Here is a 23,615-nt window from a genome sequence, read left to right as displayed (position 1 = left end):
CAATATAAAATACTAACACAACTGAATTTTCTAAACAAGAGAGAAAATTAAGGAAGATTAGTCAAAAGTCTAACCTTATTTTACTAGGGCTTAGCAACCCCCATCTGATACACTCCCCCTAAGATGCAACACCTAATTTTTTACTTGCACCATGAAGAACAAGATATAAAGTTATTTAAGCATAAAAGCAATGAATTTATGCATATAACAATGAACTCAGAATTATAACTGCTTGTTTCTTTTTGGTGCTGCAACCTAGAGAGAGTGCTAGAATTTTTAGGCTTTAGGTTCAACTAGCATGTTGGTCAATTTGACTATCTTACAAAAAAATCTCTCTTATAAGAATCTTCAAGAGCAAAATGTCAGAGAGAAAAAAAAAATGTACCTTAGGGGAGCCTTGGAAAGTGCACATTTTCATCACATTTGCATATGTCAAACTTATGATCTCAACCACATGTAAGCATAAGTCATCAAAGCAAATGAACCGATAAAGCGGGATAAGAGACTTGAGATAGCTGACAAACTTTAAAAGAACAACAACCCTGCTATCAAACTCCCCAAAACATTTTTGTTTTTAAAAAATTAAAACATCATGCTTTCAGAGGACAAGACTTAAGAAACACAAAGAAGTCTAACCCTAGCATGGAAAAAACTTGTCTAGGACATGTCACAAACACCAATGGCTTTTTGAAGAGACTCAAACCTACTACCATCCAGAGGTTTGGTTAGAATGTCAGCCAATTGGTTATCAATGGGAATGAAAGACAGAGATACTACCTAGGATTCCACAAGATCATGTAAGAAGTGATATCTAATGTCAATGTGCTTGGTCCGAGAGTGTTGAACAGGATTCTTGGAAATATTTATGGCACTAGTATTATCGCAGTTGATAATCATGGTATCCTGAGTGAATCCATAATCACATAGCAGCTTCTTCATACACAGCAATTGGGTACAATAGCTTCCCGCAGCAATATACTCAGCCTCAGGAGTGGAGAGGGAAATCGAAGATTGTTTCCTCCTCATCCAAGCCACAAGATTATTTCCCACATAGAAGCTTCCTCCTGAGGTGCTCTTTCTATCATCAGCATTGCCAGCACAGTCTGCATCAGAGTAACCTGCAACAACAAGATTTGTTTCCCTGAAATACCAGATGCCATAGAAAAGAGTATCATTTACATACCTGATGATACACTTGATTGCAGTGAGGCGAGATTCTTTAGGATTTGCCTGAAAACGAGCACAAACTCCCACACTGAAGGCGTTCTTTGGTCAGCTAGTTGTGAGGTAGAGGAGACTCCCTATCATACTTCTGGAGAGAGTAGGATCAATTGGTTTCCCTGTAAGATCAGTGCTTTTCTTGACACTAGTGCTCATAGGAGTACGGGCATGACTCTTCCCATCTAGGCCGAAACATTTAACCAGATCCTTAACATACTTGGATTGAGAAATGAAGATGCCTTCAGAAGTTTGTTTGACTTGAAGACCTAGAAAGTAGTTCAATTCACCAATCATGCTCATCTTGAATTCCTGCTTCATCTTTTCAGAAAATTCATGGGCTAGGGAATCTAGAGTAGCTCCAAATATGATATCATCAATATAGATTTGAGCAATGAGCTTGTGTGTACCTTGATTTTTGATGAACAAGGTCCGATCAGCCTGTCCCCTTGTAAACCCTTTAGCCAAAAGATATGTGGTTAGACGTTCATACCATGCTCGAGGAGCCTGCTTAAGACTATACAGAGCTTTCTTTAACTTGTAGACATGATGGGGATGAAAAGGATCTTGAAATCCTTTTGGCTGTTCTACATAAACTTCTTCCTGAAGAATGCCATTTAGAAAGGCACTCTTTACATCCATTTGATAAAGCTTGAATCCAAGATGGCAAGCAAAGGAGAGAAGAATTCTGATGGATTCTAACCTTGCAATCAGAGCAAAGGTTTCATCAAAGTCTATCCCCTCAATCTGTGTGTACCCCTGAGCAACAAGGCGTGCCTTATTCCTGACCACTGTACCATGCTCATCTGATTTGTTCTTGAAAATTCACTTTGTGCCAATGATGTTATGATCAGCAAGTCTGGGAACCAGAGTCTATACATCGTTTTTAGTAAATTGATGCAACTCATCATGCACGGCAGAGACCCAGCTTTCATCTTGTATGGCTTCCTCAACTTTCTTGGACTCTGTCTGTGCAAGGTAGCAGCTGTAGGATACTTGATTAGTTACTCCACTCGAGGGCTGGATCACTATGTTTTGTAGCCAACGCCATTCTTTAAGAGTCCCAATGAGTTATTGAGAGGGATGATTATGCTTTACCCATGACCGCTTAGGAGGATTTGTGGGAATATCCTCATCTTCAGAAGCACTGACAGTAGTATTAGAAGTTGTATGAATAGGAAGAGATTCAGCAGCTAGAGACATACCTAGGGTTTCTTGAGGTGAAGTAGAAGGCTTGATCATGTTAGCTGAAGGAATAGGCAGCTCTGTAGGAATGGGCTGAATTTCCTCCCCCTTGCTAGATGCCTTAATTTCTTTATCATCGATTATCACATTGATTGACTCCATCATAGTTTCTGTTATTTTATTAAAGACCCTGTATGCACAACTATTGGTGAAGTACCCCAAGAATATACCTTCATCACTTTTGGGATCAAATTTCCCAAGATTTTCCCTATCTCGAAGAATATAGCATTTACTTCCAAAAGTTCTGAAGTACTTAATTGTGGGCTTCTTCCCTCACCAAATCTCATAGGGAGTCTTGTTTGTTTCAGGCCTTAGGTAGACTCTGTTGATGATATGGCAAGCAGTATTGACAGCTTCTCCCTAAAAATGTTGAGCAAGATTTTTTGAGTGGATCATTACACGAACCATCTCTTGAATCACCTTGTTCTTCCTTTCTACAACCCCATTCTGTTGAGGAGTGATGGAGGATGAAAATTCCTGCTGGATCCCATATGAAAGGCAGAAAACTTCAAACTTGGCATTCTCAAATTCTCTTCCATAATCATTGCGGATTCTCATTATGGGGCAGTTTTGCTCAATTTGAATTTTCTTGAATAACTGCTGAGTTGCATCAAAAGCATCAAACTTTTCCCGGAGAAGAATAGCCTATGTGTATCGAGAAAAGTCATCTACCACCACCAATATATACTTCCTTCCACCTAGAATAGCAGTTCTAGTGGGACCCATAAGATCCATATGCAGCAATTCTAAATTTCTGGAAGTCAGAATACCTGAAGTCTTCTTATGAGCCGCTTGAGTCTGCTTCCCTAGCTGGCATGGACCACAGACTCATTTCCCAGTCTTCTCCATTTTAGGAAGATCTTTGACAATTTCTTTGCTAGCTATCTTCAGCATATCTGTGAAATTCAAGTGCCCAAACCTTTGATGCCATAATTCACTGTCATCTATAGTTGCCTTATTGCAGATAATTTAAAGATCTGAAGTGAGACCAAGGAGGCCATAGCAATTGTCAGCAGTCTTTTCTCCTCCCATTAGCACTTGCCACTACTGTCAAAGATATTTCACTCCTTTTTGGAGAATTGAACCACCAAATCATTGTCATAGAATTGGTTGATGCTGAGAAGATTTGCCTTGAGTCCTTCCACATACAAGGCTTTCTGAGATGCTTCGAGTCCTAGAATGTCGATGGTCCCTTTTTCAATTACCTTGGATTGACTTCCATCTCCATAAGTGATTCTTCCTCCTTTGCCCATCTGAACTTCTTTTAGTAGATTCTTATCACCTGTCATGTGTTTAGAGCAGCCACTATCCAAATACCACAAACAAGTATCAAGAATTTTTAAGGTAGTATGAGCAACTAGACATAGGTTGTCCTCTTTCTTAACCCAGACTTGTTTGGAAGTTTTCATCTTATTATTAGTCAAGACAGATTTCTTTTCATTAGGAGTGAGGCTTCTTAGCTTTTCACTAATGAGTTTAAGCTGATCACTTAAATTCTTGACTTGGTTTTCAAAACCTGGTTCACCTTCCCTAGGCATTCAATTTACTCAAGGTTTCTGAGAACGAATCTGAAAGCAATTAGGGCAGATATGACCACTAATGCCACAGTGATGACAAGTAGGGATAGAATTGTAGTTTTTATGACTAGCCCCTTTATCCCCACAAGTAGACTGAGTATGATTATGAGACATGCTAGGATTAATAAACATAGTTCTATGAGCAGGCATAGCATGTGAAATAGAAGCAATACTATCAATACTCAAGCTAAAATTAAAAGGTTTGTCCAAAGGAAGTTTTGAATTCATTAGATCATCTTCTAAAGACTTAATTTTTTCAATAAACACATTTTTTTCAACTTCAAAATTTTTAAGTCTTTATAAGTGATCAATGCTAGACTTTTTAAAATCTTCAAATTGTTTAAACAATTCGACACACATCCTTTTGGAGTCCACCTTTTTCCATCAAATCAAAATTGACAGACATGATACAAAAAAAATAGAAGTCAAACAAAATTACACTCAATAATTTAATCTTCTCAGAGTGTACCAAGCTCTGATACTAATTGAAAAATAGATGACTTCTATTTTAACTGTGTGTGTGTGTGTGCACAATGTGTTAACAAAATAATATAAAAAGTGGAATTTAAATGACACAAGAATTTTGTTAATGGAGTGGAAACTCAATTAAGAGGAAAACTACTTCGGGGCAACCAAACCTAGGATATCTTCCATTCAGAAGACAAAGCTAGTTACAAAGCAATAGCACTCGCATACCCTTATGTAGTGGTCGTACCTTGAACTCTGACTTGTAACCCAACACAAACGCCTCCCAACCAAGTCACCTACTTGAAGGAGTCTTTAATGGAATCATTTACCTTAGGGCCAACCCCTAAGATAGACTTCAGTTTCAGCACATCAATAGCACACAACGGCAGTGGCTAGAAAATGAGCGGATCAGCACAACAACTCTTAAAATAAACTCTCTAAGCTCTACAGAATTCAATACTGAATTCTTACAAATTACATGCCTAGGGGCCTCTATTTATAGGCTATAGAAGACCTAACTCGCGTCTGATACGATTTTCCTAGGCGGCGTTCGGACGGTAGCTGAGGGTGTCTGGACGGATGATTGTGCAACCGGCTTTCCAAATTCGCTTGATATTCTTTCTTGAATAGGGCCACGTCCGGACGGTATTGCCCTAGAGTCCAGACGGTTGCACTTTTGATGCACGCTATTTCCATTTTAAGTCCTGAGCGTCCAGACTGTGGAGTCTGACATCTGGACGGTTGAACTTCTTTTGCACGACTTGCCTTATCAAGGATGGCGTCTGGACGGTTGCAGCTATCTTCCTATATCTGTGTTTTGGAAAGAAATCCCATTACTTGTCAAACACTGAAAGGCATCCGGACGTGTTGCTGAGACGTCTAGACGGATGCAACCTGGAACAGTTCAAAGCTCTGGACACAAAGGAAGGTCCAGACGGAAAGTTCTTGTCGTCCGGATTGATGATGCTTGACAGATGAGCGTTTGGACGGAATACCACATCGTCCGGACGGATGCAAGGGAGCTGAACTACCTATTTTGAATTCTGCACAGAGTCTTCTTGAAGCTCATAACTGAAGTGCAGACTCTGAATAAAACAGCATCCCTGTATAATAAGCATCATTACATAGTAGTGATTTTGTCCAACAGAATGCAGCCAATCACAAACTAACAAAGGCAATTTTCGGATTCTAAGAAGATTCTGCGCAGTTTACAACTTAGTAAAAGTTGGTTAACTAGTTGCCGTCCGGATGGCCCAGAGAAATGTCCGGATGCCCATTAGTGTTTGAGAAGATTCTAAACAGCTCAGCAGACACAGTTGGTGAAGACAACATGCAACCATCTAGACGCTAGGGCAATATCATCCGGACGCGGAGACTGAAGTTTAATGAAGAAACGTGTGAAGCGCGTTATGGAAGTCGATTGCTGCTTGCCGTCCGGAAACCCATTGTCTAAGTCCGGACGCCACATAAAGAACTCCAAAACAGAATTGTAATAGGTCTTTTAAAGCCTATAAATAGAGGTATCTAGGCTTGTATTATTCATAGAATTCGGTATTAAATTCTATTGTGCTTAGAGAGGGTGTTTAGGTAGAAATTGTGAGATTTGCTAGCTCTCTATGAGTTTTTCTTTGTGTGATTTGATCGTTTGAAGTCTAGTCCCTAAGCTAAAGGAGTCCATTGAAGACCCTTTTAGGTAGGAGACCTAGTTGGGTGGCGTTCATGTATAGGTGCATGTCAGAGATAGAGGTACAACTACAGCATCGGGTTATGTGAATATTACTATATTGTAATTACCTTTGTCTTCTGAATAGTGGATTTCCTAGATTTGGATTCCTCGGATTCGTTTTTTTCTTAATTGAGTTTCCACTTCGTTAACAAAATATTTGTCTTCTTCTAATTCCACATTTAGATATTTTGTTATACAAATTGATCACACACACATTATAATTAGGAGTCTATTCACTTTCAGATGTTATGTAAACAACAAGGTGTGTAGTATGATTATAGACGGGGGAAGTTGTACCAATGTAGCTAGTAGTACCTTAGTAGAGAAGTTAAGCTTATAAGTTGCAGTGGTTGAATGAATGCGGGGAGGTCAAGGTCAATAAGCAAGTTTTAGTGGCTTTTACCATTGGGAGGTATACTGATGAGGTGCTTTGTGATGTAGTTCCTATACATGCTAGTCATATTTTGTTGGGGAGGGCGTGGCAGTATGATAGGAGGGTGATTCATGACAAGTTTAGGAATAGGTACAGCTTTGTAAAAGATGAAAAAACAACCAAGCTTTCCCCTTTAACCCCAAAACAAGTCTATGAGGACCAACTAAAGTTGAAAAGTGAGATTGAACAAAAAGGAAAGGGTGAGGCTGAAACACAAGAAAGAAAAATGAGAGAAAAGAAAAATGAGGGTGAGGCCAAAACCTCAAGAAAAAGAGAGAGTGAAAAAGAAAATAGTGAGTTTGTTGAGAATAAAGAAAAAAGAGTGGAGCCATTAGAGAAAAAAGAAAGAGAACCTATAGAGAGAAAAGGAAAGGCAAAGATGAGTTTTTATGCAAAGGAGAGTGAGGTTAAGAGGGCCTTCTTAGCATATCAGCCTATGATTTTTCTTGTTTACAAAGAATCTTATCTTAATCTTGATGAAAGTAATCAATCTCTTCCTAGTTTGGCTATTTCTTTGTTGCAGGAGTTCGATGATGTATTTTCGGAGGAGATGCCGAGTGGGTTGCCGCCCATTAGAGGCATTGAGCATCAAATTGATTTCGTACCTAGAGCCGTTATTCCAAACCTACCAGCCTATAGGAGTAATCCAAAGGAGACCAAGGAGCTTCAAAGGCAAGTTGAAGATTTGTTGAGCAAGGGGTACGTGAGAGAAAGCATGAGCCCATGTGCAGTACCAGTGCTACTAGTGCCAAAGATAGATGAGACTTGGAGGATGTGCATTGATTGCAGAGCGGTCAACAATATCACGGTAAAGTATTGTCATCCCATTCCTAGATTAGATGATATGCTTGATGAATTGCATGGTTCATGTATTTTTAGTAAAATAGATCTTAAAAGTGGATACCATCAAATTAGATTGAAAGAGGGAGATGAATGGAAAATTGCTTTCAAGGCTAAATATGGACTTTATGAATGGTTGGTTATGCCATTTGGACTTACAAATGCGCCTAGTACTTTCATGAGATTAATGAACCTTGTATTACCTTCGTTCATAGGCAAATTTGTAATCGTGTACTTTGATGATATCCTAGTGTACAACAAGAACTTAGATGAACATATCAAGCATTTGAGATGTGTTTTAGATGTGTTGAGATGTGAAAAGTTGTATGCTAATTTTAAGAAATGTACCTTTTGTATGGGAAAAGTTGTTTTTCTTGGTTATGTTGTTAGTACAAAAGGTATTGAGGTGGATGAAGAGAAATTCAAGGCTATCAAGGAGTGACCAACGCCTAAAGGCATCATTGAGGTAAGAAGCTTTCATGGTTTAGCTAGCTTTTATAGGCATTTTGTTAAGGATTTTAGCACCATTGCTGCACCACTAACTGAAATAATTAAAAAGAATGTTGGATTTCATTAGGGAAGTGATCAAGCGAATGCATTTGCTACCATTAAAGAAAGGTTATGTTCTACACTTGTGTTAGCATTACCTAACTTTAACAAAACTTTTGAGATTGAATGTGATGCCTCTGGAATAGGAATTAGAGTCGTTTTGATGCAAAATAGGAGGCCCATAGCCTTCTTTAGTGAGAAGCTAAGTGGGGCGGCCTTGAATGACTGCACTTATGACAAAGAACTTTATACTCTTGTTCGCGCTTTAGAGACGTGGCAGCACTAACTTTGGCCTAAGGAATTCGTGATCCACATCGATCATGAATCATTAAAGCATCTCAAGAGTCAAGGTAAATTAAATAAGCGACATGCTAGATGGATGGAATACATCGAGACTTTTCCTTATGTCATCTGTTACAAGCAAGGTAAGGAGAACATTGTTGCTGATGCTTTATCACAGCGGTGTGTACTTCTTACTTCTCTGAGTGCTAAAATGTTTGGGTTTGAATATGTAAAAGACGTGTATGCCAATGACGCTGATTTTTCAGATGTGTATATGGCGTGTGATAAAGCGGCATTTGGTAAGTTTTACAAGCATGATGGTTATTTGTTTAAAGAAAGCAAATTGTGTGTGCCAAATTGTTCAATACGTGAATTATTGGTGCATAAGGCACATGGTGGGGGGTTAATGGGACACTTTGGTGTCAGGAAAATCTTATAAATTTTACATGAACATTTCTTTTGGCCTAGGATGAGAAGAGACGTCACTTGAATATGTAGTAGGTACATTACATGTAGACATGCCAAATTTAAGGTTTTACCACATGGGTTGTATACACCCTTACCCATTCCTAGTGAGCAATGGGTAGACATATCTATGGACTTTGTTTTGTGGCTGCCTAGGACAAAAAAGGGTAGAGATTCTATTTTTGTAGTAGTGGACAGATTTAGTAAAATGACACATTTCATTCCATTCCATAAAACAGATGGTGCTACCAACATAGCTGATTTGTTCTTCAAGGAAATAGTGCGACTCCATGGTGCACCTAGGAGTATTGTTTCTGATAGGGATGTTAAATTTCTTAGCTACTTTTGGAAGGTTTTGTGGGGAAAATTAGGTACCAAACTTTTATTTTCCACTAGTTGTCACCCAAAGATTGACGACAGATTGAAGTAGTCAATAGGACTCTAACTCAACTCTTATGCACTGTCATTCCAAAGAATTTAAAAACTTGGGAGGACTGTTTACCATTTATAGAGTTTGCATGTAATATGAGTATGCATACTACTACTTCTTATTCTCCCTTTGAAATTGTTTATGGTTTTAATCCACTTACTCCTTTAGATTTGATGCCTTTACCTATTGATGAAAGGAGTAGTTTGGATGGACACAGGAAGGCCGAATTGGTGAAGTCAATTCATGAGAGGGTACGACTTCAAATTGCGCACAAGAATGAAAAGTTTGCTTCCAAAGCCAATAAAGGGCGAAGGCGAGTCATCTTTGAATCAGGAGATTGGGTTTGGGTTCACATACGTAAAGAAAGATTCTCAGCCCATAGAAGGACTAAATTGCATCCTCGAGGAGATGGACCTTTCCGAATCCTTGAGAAAATTAATGATAATGCTTATAAAGTGGATCTTCTAGGTGAGTATAATGTCTCTACTACTTTCAATGTTTATGATCTTTCTCCCTATGATGCAGGTTACGATTCAAGGTCAAATCCTTTTGAAGAGAGGGGGAATGATGAGCATCATCGTGGACTGGGTCTTAAAGATCCCTTGCAAGTTCTAGATGGGCCAATCATAAGGTTAAGAGCTAAGAAGATCAAGGGAGCAATGGAAGGATTGGTGCAATCCACTTGGGCCGAGTTTGCAAATTTATCGAGCAAGACCCCAACATTCAAGATGGGCTTGAAAGAAGAAGAACCTGCTTTAATCCATGTGATACAAGCTACAGAGGGGGCGATATAGCCTAGTGGTTTAGTTTAGACTCTTTATTTCTTAAGTATAGGCGTGCGGGCCTATTTTATGTTTCTATGGTTATAGGCGTTTTGGTCTATTTAATTCATTAAATGGACTTCTTTTATTAGCTATAGGCATGCAGTTTAGGATGTTTTGGGCTTGAAGATGTTCAACCCATGTCTTTTAATTGATGTAGGCCTTAGTAGGCCCTAGGGTTTTTATGGAGGGGTTTAAAAACACTTGTAGCCGCATTTTCTAGAGAAGTTGAATGTGAATGAAGTTTTTTCTTCATAGAATATTTTTCAGTTTTCTCTACTTGTTCTTGATTGAACTAAGAACTTATCAAAGGCAAACCCTTTGTGGCGTTCTCACCGAATTTAGGTTCTTGGAACAAGATTTCAATAGGTTTAGATCATTTTGACTTGATTCTAGGTTCCAACTGATGTGAACCCGTGGGATTGAACTCCCTTGAACCCACAATCAAATTGAAACCTACCCAAGAAAGCCAAGAATCTAGTCAAGAAGATCTAGACCCGTTAAAATCTTGTTTCAAAAACCTAGAATCAAGTCAAGATGATCTAGACCTGTTGAAATCTTGTTCCAAGAACCTAGATTCAGTGAGAACGCCACAAAGGGTTTGCCTTTGATAAGTTCTTACTCAATCAAGAACAAGTAGAGAAAACTGAAAAGTTTTCTATGAAGAATAAACTCCATTCACATTCAACTTCTCTAGAAAATGTGGCTACAAGTCTTTTTAAACCCCTCCATGAAACCCTAGGGCCTACTAAGGCCTACATCAATTAAAAGACATGGGTTGAACATCTTCAAGCCTAAAACATCCTAAGCTACATGCCTATAGCTAATAAAAGAAGTCCACTTAATAAATTAAATAGGCCCAAACGCCTACAACCATAGAAACATAAAATAGGCCCACATGCCTATACTTAATGAAATAAAGAGTCTACACTAAACTACTAGGCTATGCCACCCCCTCTGTAGCTTGTATCACATGGATTAAAGTTGGTTTCTTCTTCTTTCAAGCCCATCTTGAATGTTGGGGTCTTGCTCGATAAATTTTGCAAACTCAGCCCAAGTGGATTGCACCAATCCTTGCATTGCTTTCTTGATCTTCTTAGCTCTTGATCTTGTGATTGGCCCATCTGGAACTTGCAAGGGATCTTTAAGACTCGGTCCACCATGGTGCTTATTAGAAGCCATATAAGCCACATCATAATCCGAGGATAGTAGTTGTAGACCATCAACTAGATTTTTAGTAGGGTCTCTAAAGTAAATTAAATCACCGGGACTGTACCCATATTGTTTCACAATAGACTCAATCTGGAAAAAATGTCATATTATTCGGATCAGTATGATCTGGATGAACATCCATTTGACCCCCCACATAAATACATCCAAATTTTTTGTGGACCTTTCCCCCAAAGTTTATCTCAAACACCAATTTCATCCTACACATGCAACAATGAAAAAAAAACATTATGAATGGGACAAGAGGACCACTATAGTAAGGCATTGCAACTAATATGCACATCTCAAAAGCATGAGGGCCTAATGACAGACATATTAACTAAGGACCCAATGCAGTACATTCACATAATTAAATAATCCAACATAACGGTCCACCTTAATGCTCCAACATAAGTACAACATCAATTAAATAGTATGCAACAACATAATTTAATAAGCCACCATTCACATGGACCCATTGCATATAAAGTAAACAAACCATATTGGTGTCTAAAGTAGAGAAAGTTAACAAACCAAACCAATCACTGTATCAGCAGAAAACAGACCAAACCAAAAGCTACAAAAAAAAGGGTAAGATCGGGACCACGTGCAATGCAAAGTGCAGCAAAAAAAAGAAAAGAAAGGGAATCTAACAAACCGAAACTTCATCCAATCACTGTCTTGGAGAAAACAAACCAAAATATTGAAAAAAGAGGAATATCGAGACCCCGTGCAAAGTAATCTAACAAATGGATCGAAACCCCCAAATCCCCGACAAACCCTAACATTTTTTTATACCCAAATTGCAGACAATTTCTACATAAAAAATGAAACTAAACAAACAACATTAACAAAACCCCCAAATCTAACATGGAGAGAGTTAACAAAACCCCCAAATCACCGACAAAAAAAAAAAAAACTTTACCCTATAAAAAAAAGCACTAACCTCTTTAACAATGATTATCAACGCCTTTTTCAATTGCTAGGTTCAGATTCCTTCGAACTCTGTGTTGATTTAGTGGGTTGCTCAAAGATGTCAGCGACAAGGAGTGGGTCACTCTTCGTGTAGAAGCTTTGAAAGTGGGGACCGATATTGGAGTCAAGTCATTTTCTAAGTAAATATAAACCTAAGCCACGCACGCGTCCAAGTAAATCTAAGGCACGCATGCGTCTGGATGGGGCAAGGGTATTTTGGGAAGAGAAACTCACTTAAATGGTCATGTGCAATGCACGTGATTGACTTTCCGTCCAAACAGACGGGTGAGTGGACGGATGGTTAAAATTGACACATTTGGCAAGTTCGGGGGGGTCATGTACCAAATTTTGTACATTGGGGGCCAACTCGCCAGGGGTGGATACTTCAGGGGGGAAAAAGGTAATTTTCCCAAATTATTTCTTTTGTGATATGTATTTTAGAGAGAACACAATTTCTTTTGTGATATCTTAAAAAATCACTTACAGAATACTTAAATAAATAGGAATGATACAACACAATTTCCAGACAAAGCTGATTCTTAAGATAAAAGTGGCGGAATGGGGGGGGGGGGGGGGGGGTTTGGGCTAATTTAATTTTTGATGTTTATCTATGTTTTTAGGACATGAAAGGGGAAGGAAAGGAGTGATCCTAAGCCTCCTAAGATGCTGAACAGTGGCTACATAAAGGGAACTTGTGTAATACCCGAAAAATACTACATTTAGGATAGTCAGGAATAGATATTAATATTTGCATATAAGTACATAGGTATAAGACCTAATTATATTAATTATAGATTAATTATATATATATATATATATATATATATATATATATATATATATATATATATATATATATATATATATATATATATATATATATATATATATATATATATATATATCAAATGAATAATAAATATTTCAGCCAAAGTCGATCGAGTGGATTTATGGTCGATCGAGGGACTTTGGAAGCGAAATTGATTGATCGAATATTAAATCGATCAAGTGACATAATATTTGCGGGTAAATGGAATCGATCGAGCGATTTTATAGTCGATCAAGCGATTTAATTATCCAGTGCGATGCAGTTTACGTGTAAGCTGCAAGTGACGATTTCCTACCTTTGATTCTTGAACCCATTCCATGCTATTGGTCTCAGGAGATCAAAAATTCATCTAGTTAGTCTAGTTAGCTGGTTTAGTTCAAAACCAATGAGATATGGTGTAATAATTACTCAAAGATTTGAAAATCCTATTGTAGAAGATATGGGAGATCTAGTTACTGTTTTCTCTAGTTGAGGTGTCTTAAATCCAGCCATTGAAGCACTTAGTTGCTGGCTTGATCTCAACCATCCAATAATGTTATATATAGCATGCATGAACTATCAAAATCACCACCAAAGAGCAAAATTTCAGCAACTCTCTCTCTCTCTCTCATGTAAAGCTTCCTGTTTCTCTTTTCTTTTCACTGCAAAAGCAAAGATAGGAGTTCTCCTTAATTCCTCCACATTTCCAGCAGCTAATAAACCAAGAATCAAAGTCCTAACCACCCTCTTTTCACCCCAAAACCAGTAGAAAACTTAGAACAGAAAACTGTCCCTGTTCTAGAATTTTTAAAACAGAATATGTATTGATCATCTTGGATGTTTTAATCCTTGGACAACAACACATTAACTCATTTAGGATACTTGGTAGCAACTTCAGTAAGTAATTTTCCTTTCTACTTGGACACCTTGTTTTCCTTTCCTAAATGTATTTATTTAGACTTCTTCTCCTTTGGAGAGGAAGCATCTCATTTGCATGCATATGTATTTATAAACTTTTCTTTTGATTAATATCAAAGGATTTTCTGGCCACTTCCATAAGCAAATCAGTAAGTTTGAAGCTTGAAAGACTTAAGAATGGATTAGAAATAATTATGGAAACTATAGCTATGTTTAAATTAAAAGTGTGTGTGAGTGATAACTTAGAAGGCTAATTGTGTGTGTGCTGTAAAGAGTGTTGTATGTGTGCTGTTGAGTTAAAATGAAGTGTGTGTGTAAGTTTGGGTGTAAGGAGTTGTGTGTGAAGAGAAAAATGAATAAAGAGTGCCTGTGTTTTAAATTCCTGCATGTATGTTTTAATTCCAACATGTGAATTTGTGTGCATGACATTGAAGAAAAGAAAGAAGTGAATTTGTGTGTGAAATATGTGCTGGAATTTCCTGCATGGAGTAGGTGTATCTTAAATTTAAAATCAAGTGAGTGTGTGCTTAAATGAAGATGTATTTATAAGAGTGTAGGGTGGACATAAGTGTGTGAAACAAAGCAAAATATGTATGTTTCTTTGTGCATTGTGTGTGTGTATTGGTTAAACAAGAGCTTTTGTTATGGAAGTGCAAAATTATATACATGTGCCTAGCTAGGTGACACTTGTATAATTAAACTTAACTATGTGCCAAATATATGTGTCTAAAAGTATTTTTAGAGGAAGGTACATCTAACGAAAATGGACGCCATACATTGATATTTTATGGCGTCCATTTTCATAAGTGGAAATATTTTATAGGATAAAATAAGGATGAGGTTGTGTTTATATAACTATTGTTGACAACTTAAGTGTGCGAACCTAAGTGCAGGTTGTCGCGAAGTAGTAATTCTCGAAATTCGAGTGTCGAACTACAGGGATTTGGGGAAACAAAGAACACTAAAAAAATAAAATTAAGAAAAATTTATGATAGATGATTTAGTAGAATGATGCAAATAAAATATATAATGAAAATAACAATTAAAAGGGATCGCTATGGCATTGGGGTTTTACTTTGAACAAAATTATAATATTTACTTCGCAACTCATGTGATAATCGAAGAATAGATAAGTGAATACCTAGAGAAAATATCATCGAAAGATTAATCTTAAAATTGATTGATTTTATTACGCAAAATTGGTTATTTGATTTGCAAGGAATTCAAAGCATTCACTGTACCCGTAGTTAACAATGAATCAATGAATTTTGCAGAACAAAAACCTTTTTCTAAGAATAAATCATGCAATCAATTAAAAAGATCTTACATTAAAAACCATAAAAGAGTTGAAAAATAAATACTACAATCTTATTAAAAGTTTCACCCTTAGCTCAGCTAGAAATTTAGCTAGACATGATTATGTAAATAAATTTCATCGTTAAAATCATAAACATCGTGCTAGCAAAATAAAATAACTGAAAAGAAAATAAAAATAAATCTTGAACCGTTGTTGCTGTCTTCTTTGATCTTGAGCTGAATGTCTTCTTCTTCTTTTTTTGCAATTTTCCGGCCCCCTTGTTTGTTGCCGTGTTGCTTCTCTTATAGAGATAAGAGTCATTCTTCTTTTGAGATTCGTACTACTATAAGAATCTCAGTCTTCTCTTTATTCCATGTCTCTCTCTCTTACACTTGAAATAAAACTCCGCTTCTTTTTATAAGAGCCAAAGACACCTTTTTCTTCTTGGTTTTGTCATGTAGTAGTATTAGAATGTTTATCCAATTCATGGGTCCAGCAGTTTGGTTTCACCTCTTCTTGTTTTACACATTGGACTCTATCTTGGGCATATGATAGACTTCTTCTTTTGACCCACATCTTGGCTTTTACTCTTTGATTTCTTTTGTAATTCCTACATAACACAATTTCTTACATTAATATATCATTTAATCTTAATATTAATATTTAAACAATATTCCACAATTAAATATAAAATGCAAGAATTAAATTATAATAAAGTATGATAATACTTATTTTAATAGGAAAAATAAGCACTTTTAAGCTATTATCAACTATTGTATTTAAATCTATAGCCGTTGTAATGAAAAAATAACCTCTAATAAATAAGTGAAGTAGTAGTAATGAACATTCTCATAATACTTTTCACTAATTTAGTATTATCACATGATTACAATTATGCAGTTCCTGAACATAACCTTTGGAGCAGAAATAGTAAGTATCTCTATACTTATTAAGGACGAAACTGGTTGATTTTTCCTATAATATTATGTCTACTGCCTTATTTACTTGTTTGCGCATGTGACTTTGCACGTTTTATTATTTTAATAATCTGTTTAATAACAAGCTGTGGATCTAGATCCACAGTGGTACATGACGATTCATTGGTTGCCCAGGTATAGTGAATGTAGAAGTACTGAAAAAGAGAATAATAAGTACAAAAACTGGTGTACCTAGGTCACCAGGAAAGACCCAGGTTTCTCGGAGCCTAGACTCCCAAAGAATATAATTAAAACTTAAGTGAGGAAGCCTAGGCTTCAAATAAGACGCTAATTGTGCCTAGGCCAACAGAGGAGTGGAAAAAGGAAAATACTTAAAACTCTGCATTTAAAACTGTCATATCATTGCTTTATGATTATGTTTATATTCAATCTATGTCTATGACTCGCGACCATAGATTATATATTGCGTATACATGTGATTATAAAGCCATAGTGCATAATGTTGCATTTATTAAATAAATCAGCATTCATATTATTATGGGAAACAGCGGACTCATTTTAGTATGTTGTGCTGTTGTTTTCTCTCTGTATTATGTGATAAATCAAGTTATGAAGAAGAAGAATATCAGGACTATCCAGACCCTTAGATGGATCATGATATTAGTATTTGAGGCTAGATTGCCTCCTTTTTTTGGACTACTATATTGTAGTTCATTAACCTAGTTTCAAAAACAATATTTCTATTTCTGTTGTTGTGTAATTACTAAACTCTAGATATTTTGGCTTGTATAATTATATATGCCCTGTGAGGCCTGACTACTACTACTTTCGTATAATTATGCTAACTTATTATATCTATCTTGAGGTATTTCAGTAGAAGCTCTGAAGTGTTATTTAATTCCTAAGTCTGTATTATATATCTAACTCTGATGAGATCGTAATGTCACGAGAAAATTCAAAAAATTTCACTCACGCTTTTTGTAAAAGCGGGGCGTTACAAATTGTCTCTCTTTTTGCATGAGAGGAAAACAAAAAGTTTATGCTCCTTTTTTCTAAGTTGGCCGAGTGATATCCTAGGGAATTTGTCTATCTTTTTGTATGTGTTTTTGAGATTATACATTAAGGCAAAGGGGGACCAGCTGGTGTCTATTTATAGAGGACTTAAGGGTTGAGGTTGGTAGAGTAAAAAGGAATGCTGCTTGCTGGAAAAATCAGAAACAAAAGGAAGCTTCATTTTGTCTCTTTTCTTGCTTTCAGACTTAAAAAGTCTAACCAAGTTTCAACCTAAGACTTTGTTTCTAAATAGACTTCAAAACTGACTAGAAACCAGCTTGTCTCAGTTCTAGAGACCAGCTAGGGCCAGCTTCCTTGGGCTTTGGATTTGATTTTGCTAAAAAATCAACAGTTGGATGATTTAGGCACCGGTTTTGGCCAAAAAGTCAACTGTCTCCAAATTGAATTTTGACTTCACAGAATTCAAGTATTAATTATATATATATATATATATATATATATATATATATATATATATATATATATATATATATATATATATATATATATATATATATATATATATATATATATATATATATATATATATATATATACTATATTAAGTCATTATAAGCCATAAAAAACATATTTATCATGTTCAAATTTAGATGTCAAACTTCAACAAAAAGTGTCACTTGTCACTAAATAGTCATTTTTTAAAGTCAAAAGGCAATTGGTGTACTTTTTACAAACTTTTTCCATATGATAGATCTTTCTTTTGTGAGCATAATGGGCTTTGAATCAATTAAATCTGAGTTTGTTTAACCTGTTTTTGATTCAGTCAAAGTTTTAAGCTCAATTGTCAACTTTAAGTTTTAAGGGTTTTGAGACTTGGTCTTTAAGCTTTAAAAACAACTTTTAGGTTTGGCTATAAAATTATTGATATTGTATTCTCAACAATATCAATGAGTTCTTAAGAGCTTGAATTTTCTAGGCATTACACAATTCATGATTGCCAAAAGATGAGTTATAATTATCCATTGATTACGTGTATGCTAATTAAGAGATTTGATAGCTCATACCTAGGGAAGACGAATCGTATCGCATCTTAATGGTTAGTTGGACGATCCGTACTATTCGAATATGGGTTATTTTTATCTCTTAATAAAATAATTTTCTTGACGACGTCGTTGGGTGCTTGACAATCACACACGAGTCATATCATTCATGTAAATGAAATTCCCATGTTAAACGCAATTTACCATTATTATGAGGTTAGTAGTGAAATCAATTCCATATGTCTTCTCCAACTTATTTTATTTCTACTTTTAAGTTTTTATTTAATTTCAATTGAAAAACAAAATCAAACTTCTTTTCCGAATTAGATTAGAGTTAATTTAAGTAATTAACAATAACCAAACAGTCATTGAGGTTCGACACCCTCTCCTAAACCTATTCTACAAAGATTTTGTTAGTTTTTGTGTTGGCTGCATTCTGTTGGACAAAATCTATAACACCCTAGAAAATATCTATTAAGAATAATATTATTAAAAGAGATTAAGTTTTAGTTAGGACTAATAATAAGGTGTTATTAATAAATAAACTTCTAGAAAACTAGAAGAGAGAGTGACGTGGAGATTTTTTTTAGAATGTTGCTCCAGGAGAATCTTCTAAAGAAATGGGTGAAGGCTTGATTTATTTATAAAGACTTTTAAATAAAATATTGATAGGTTAAATAAATATATATAAAAGGGAAAGGTTCTAGAAATGCTGTGGACTTCATTTGGGTTTTGGTTTTGGATGTGATGTCCTTCACGCATGGCCCACCAGCCATGTAAAAAAAAATATCTATATTATATATGTATATAGAGAGAGAGAGTGAGAGATGTGTAGAACCAACTAGAACTATGCCATCAAGAGTCTTCTTCTTCAAGTTTAGCGACTTTGTCACTGCAGGTATTTTATTTTCTTTTTCCTCTCTTTCAGCCACCTCACTCTTTCCTCTTCTCCATATGGCTGCAGTCCCCCTTACACCTGGCAGCCATGCATTTCCACCTTAGTATACTGCTGCCACGAACATCTTTCCTTCATATGTTAATAATAAATCAGGTTTGCATCTCCTTCATCCATCTTCCACGTTTCATCCTTTCCCTCATTTTCTTGAACACTTGTCTGTCATGCAGACTCATGCTTGTACATTTTGGGACACTTGTCTGCTCCCATTCTCTACTAAAGAAAATCACACTTCTCGTCTTTGTTTTTTTTTTTTTCACTCACAAGCAAATTAGTCAGATTCAATCTTCCGCAAGCAGAACTTTTTCCCTGGTAAATTACTCATTTTCATGATTGATTTTATTTTATTTTTTTATTCGGTGAAAATTTTTGTAGTCTACATCTTGTCTCTTTTCCGAAACTTCAATTTTTTTTCTACCAGCAATATGTACAAATTCTTGTATCATTTTGATGTCCTGTGCTTTGTTTAGACACTGTTTAGATGGCTTCTAGTACTCGTGATAAATATATATATATACACTCCTTGCTTTCGGTTTGTCATCCGCTTCTTGGTATTTAGTTTATGCCAACTGTTATTTCGTTAACATGTTTATTTTCCCTTATTGTTTTGCTAAGGGAAATGTCTTTCTAATAAAGAACATGCACAATGTCTTTATTTCTCCTGCTTGAATTGATGTTAATTATCTCTCTGTTGTGTTCATCTATCTAAGTTATTTGTCTTTCAGCTTTCTTTGATGAATTTTGGCTCGTATTCCATTGAAATTCACTGGGCTTGCGTTGGCTAAAAACACACTGTATTATAATTAGGCAAGTTTTGTAGTAGTAACTTGGACTACTAATTTCGTGAGACTGAAGAGATATATTGGTTCCATATATTAATTTAGACCGGAAGGTAGTGGTCTTATTATTCAGGTGTTGTTGCATTGCCGTCCCCACAGTGGCTGTTGTGGAGGGATTAATGATTATGGTTGTAGTCCTAGTATGGTTTGCAATATTGGTTATCTATTTTTTTTAGATTATTAGTATACTTTTTATCATTTATTTTCGTACTATTATGGAAACGATTCTTTTGAAGATTCATTTAAGTGGGGCCTTTTTCTGTCTTCACTTTTATAGAGTTAACCTGGTCATGTCTTAAAAATGATGATTATCTATAGTGGTATTCTTGCTATAGATATTCGTTACTATTATTTAATAAGCCGTTTTTGAGATAATTGCAATTATTGATTCTGAAATGCTGAAATTTTAATAGTTATAAGACATAATTTAATTTTCCTTTGGATGGTCTCTAAGAATAATTTTATGGTTTGATCTAGGTAGAGAAATTTAAGAGCCTTCTCAGAAAATCCAGGTAAGGGAACACAACCTTAAAAACCCCGGCAAATTTTTAAATAAAATCTTTTCAAAAGAAAAGTGTCGGAAATTTTCGAAAGACTCTTTCACTTTACTATTATTTGTTCTATTATCTCAAGTATGAAATAATGAATATGTTATCTTAATCACATGAATGAATGAAACTGGTGATTATATATTTCATGTGCACCATAAGAATGAAGAGGATGATGTAATTATGATTTTCAAATATGTATATGATACATGTGCACCATGAGAATGAGGATGATGATATATGTGTTACATGTGTACTAAATGAACATGATGATGAATTTATGATTGAATATTTGTTTTATGTGCACCACACAAAGTTTTGTCACACGGTACCATAATGCTGCGATCCGGATCTTATGATGATGATGATGGGTAGCGGGGCAACCACACCAAAAGTGTGGGGCTATCAGCCGGGGGGTTCTCACCTAGGGAGCTTCCTAACCCGGCAGCTCTCCCCTGTGACGACAGGATGAGCCATGGGTCCTTTGGGACCGGTCCTATGGACGAGCCCAACGTGCACCGCTCATGGTAAAAATGCAGAAGTGGGCCAGTGATAGACAAAACTTACACATTATGCATGATGATTATATATGTACATTGCTTGTTAATGCTGTTATTTTTATACGTGGACTTTGGAAATTTTAAAATATCAAACTGTAGTATACCCCCATATATTTTGTTGTGTCACTTACTGAGTTGTCGAACTCACCCCTTTCCCCTCAACATTTTTCAGATGGCAGTATACATTATAGTACTGAGGGATGGAGTACCCATAGGCCTGTTGACGGTTAGGGACCCCCGGATTTGGCCCTATGAGTGGGAGACTTGGACATATTGTATTATAGTGTAGCGGTCTAATCATAATATCAGTTAGCAGCCTGGGGACCCTATCATTACCCTGGACCGTAGAGCGACTAGTCTCGATGTAGTACAGCTTATATCTTTTTTTTTTGTAGCTGTACATTAACCGTCCTATATGTATCTGGGAGGATTATTCACAACTTCGGTTGTTGATTTTTGATGTATATTTCCTCTCTTTTGTAAAAAAAAAAAAGAAACTAGACAATAGTCCCCAGTAATAGACTTATATTTTGATGCTGCTATTACAATTATGAAAATACTCCTTTCACATGTGCCTTAAGTCTTTTAGTCTTTAATTATTGTTACATGCTTAAGTTCGCGTTTCCCTTATTTTCCCTAAACGGAGGCGTGACAACATGGTATCAGAGCAAAGTCAACCGTAAGTTGACTTGTTGAAAACCTAGGGAGCAACGTGGAAATCTAGACTTAAGATAGTTTGCACCACTACGCTTATGATTCAAATTTATAGGAAACTCTAAATCTTGACGCATTGCAGAGTTATGGAAGATGGAGGTGAAGGATCATCACAAGGCATGAGAACCGAAGCTACCTCCGACGTGGCCCAAATGTTCCAAGAAATGGCTAGGCAGTTCGTCGCAGCCATAACCGATTTCAGAGGTGAGGCACCTCGTGACGTGGAGCAAGGTTGCCCATTCAAAAGATTTGAAAGGCTTAACATCCCTATGTTTGATGGGAAGTAAGGTCCTATAGAATCTGAAAATTGGCTAGTGGACGTTGAGGAAATATTACAGTTGGCAGGATGCACAGAAGAACAAAAGGTACAATATACCGCTTACAGATTATCTGGTGAAGCCAAACGATGGTGGAATGCCAAGAAAGTACTACTAGTCCAAGAATTAGGAAGTGAAAGGGTGATCTCTTGGGAATGTTTTCAAAAAGAGTTCCTTCAGCATTACTTTCCTAAAATCCTCAGAGACGCTAGAGCACGGGAATTTATGGACCTGACCCAAGGGAATACGACGGTCACTCAGTACGCTGCTCGTTTTAACGAATTAGCTCGATTTGCACCATACTTAGTAGCAGATGAAGAAAACCGAGTGAGGAAGTTTGAACAGGGCCTCAATCAACGAATTCTTGATCGAGTCGTATGCTTTGAAATCAAAGATTTTGTGGAATTAGTTAACAAGGCTTCTTTGGCTGAAGACAGTATTAAGAAGAGTACTATGGCAATGATGGACTCACGGAAGATTCTGTGAAGTTTTCAAGGATTCTTCGAGAAGATTCTGTGAAGTTTTCAAGGATTTATTTCGATTCCCTATCAGCCGTCCAGACGATGTGGTATTCCGTCCGGACGCTCATCAGTCAGCAACATCCGTCCGGACGACGAGAACTTTTCGTCCGAACGCCCATCAGTGTTTAGAAGCTTCGAACAGTTCAAGATTGCATCTGTCCGGACGGCGTGGTTATGCCGTCCGGACGCCATTCAGGGTTTGACAAGCATTAGGGTTTCTACCTCAAGACACAGTTATGGGAAGACGGCTGCTACTGTCCGGATGATGTGTAATCCCATCCGGACGATGTTCTCCATAAGGCAAAACGTGCATACAAAGGTCAACCGTCTGGACGTCAACCTTCATGGTCCGGACGATCAAGCTTCATATATGGAAATTGCGTGCACCAGCTCAACCGTCCGGACGTCACCCTTCAGGGTCCGGACGCTCCAAAGCCTTATTATGGTAATTACGTGCAGCCAAAGTGCAACCATCCGGACTCTAGGGCAACAACGTCCGGACGTGGCCTTGTTATGGAAGCTTTCAGTGCTACTTTGGAAAGGCAGTTGTAGTTGACCGTCCGGACGTTCGGTCAAGCCGTCCGGACACCCTCGGGTATTTTGGTCATAACATTTTACTCAAATATCGGATTGGGACGAAATTGGCTTCATTGGAAAGCTAAGAAAAAGTTATGTAATTTGAGCTTTTGGATGTCCATTAATAGTGCCTGGGCGGCCTTTGTCCGGACGGAAAGATTTGCCCATCCGGACGGCCCTGCAGAAAATTCCAAAATTACTTTCTGGACAAGAAAAACTTGACCCGTCCGGACGCGCGTGTTTTAGACTCCATTTTGGATGCATTTTTGGGTTTCCTAAGCCTATAAATAAGAGGCTTGAGGCATGCTTTCAACATATAATTCGGTGGTGAA

General features: G+C 36.8%; 1 protein-coding gene across 1 annotated transcript; it reads right to left on the bottom strand.

The window, feature by feature from the left end:
- Window positions 1–748: 748 nt before the first annotated feature.
- Window positions 749–2,565, bottom strand: LOC133876776 (uncharacterized). Its single transcript, XM_062315022.1, has 4 exons — window positions 2,317–2,565; window positions 1,184–1,230; window positions 942–1,141; window positions 749–777 (listed from the first exon to the last, which is right to left on the bottom strand). Exons 1-4 carry the CDS (start codon window positions 2,563–2,565, stop codon window positions 749–751), a joined length of 525 nt encoding a protein of 174 aa, XP_062171006.1.
- Window positions 2,566–23,615: the final 21,050 nt, after the last annotated feature.

Source organism: Alnus glutinosa, chromosome 9 (assembly GCF_958979055.1).
Source record: "Alnus glutinosa chromosome 9, dhAlnGlut1.1, whole genome shotgun sequence".
In the NCBI taxonomy this organism is placed as follows: Eukaryota; Viridiplantae; Streptophyta; class Magnoliopsida; order Fagales; family Betulaceae; genus Alnus; species Alnus glutinosa.
Note: the sequence above shows the minus strand (reverse complement) of the source record. Positions and strands in the feature narration are given on the sequence as shown.

Excerpts from the sequence above, each read along its gene's own strand:
- LOC133876776 (XM_062315022.1), bottom strand. The coding sequence starts at position 2,565 with ATGGAGTCAATCAATGTGATAATCGATGATAAAGAAATTAAGGCATCT. Across the intron at positions 1,231-2,316 it reads ATCCTCCTAAGCGGTCATGG|GCAAATCCTAAAGAATCTCG; the intron begins GTAAAGCATAAT and ends GCTCGTTTTCAG. Across the intron at positions 1,142-1,183 it reads GCAATCAAGTGTATCATCAG|GGAAACAAATCTTGTTGTTG; the intron begins GTATGTAAATGA and ends CTGGTATTTCAG.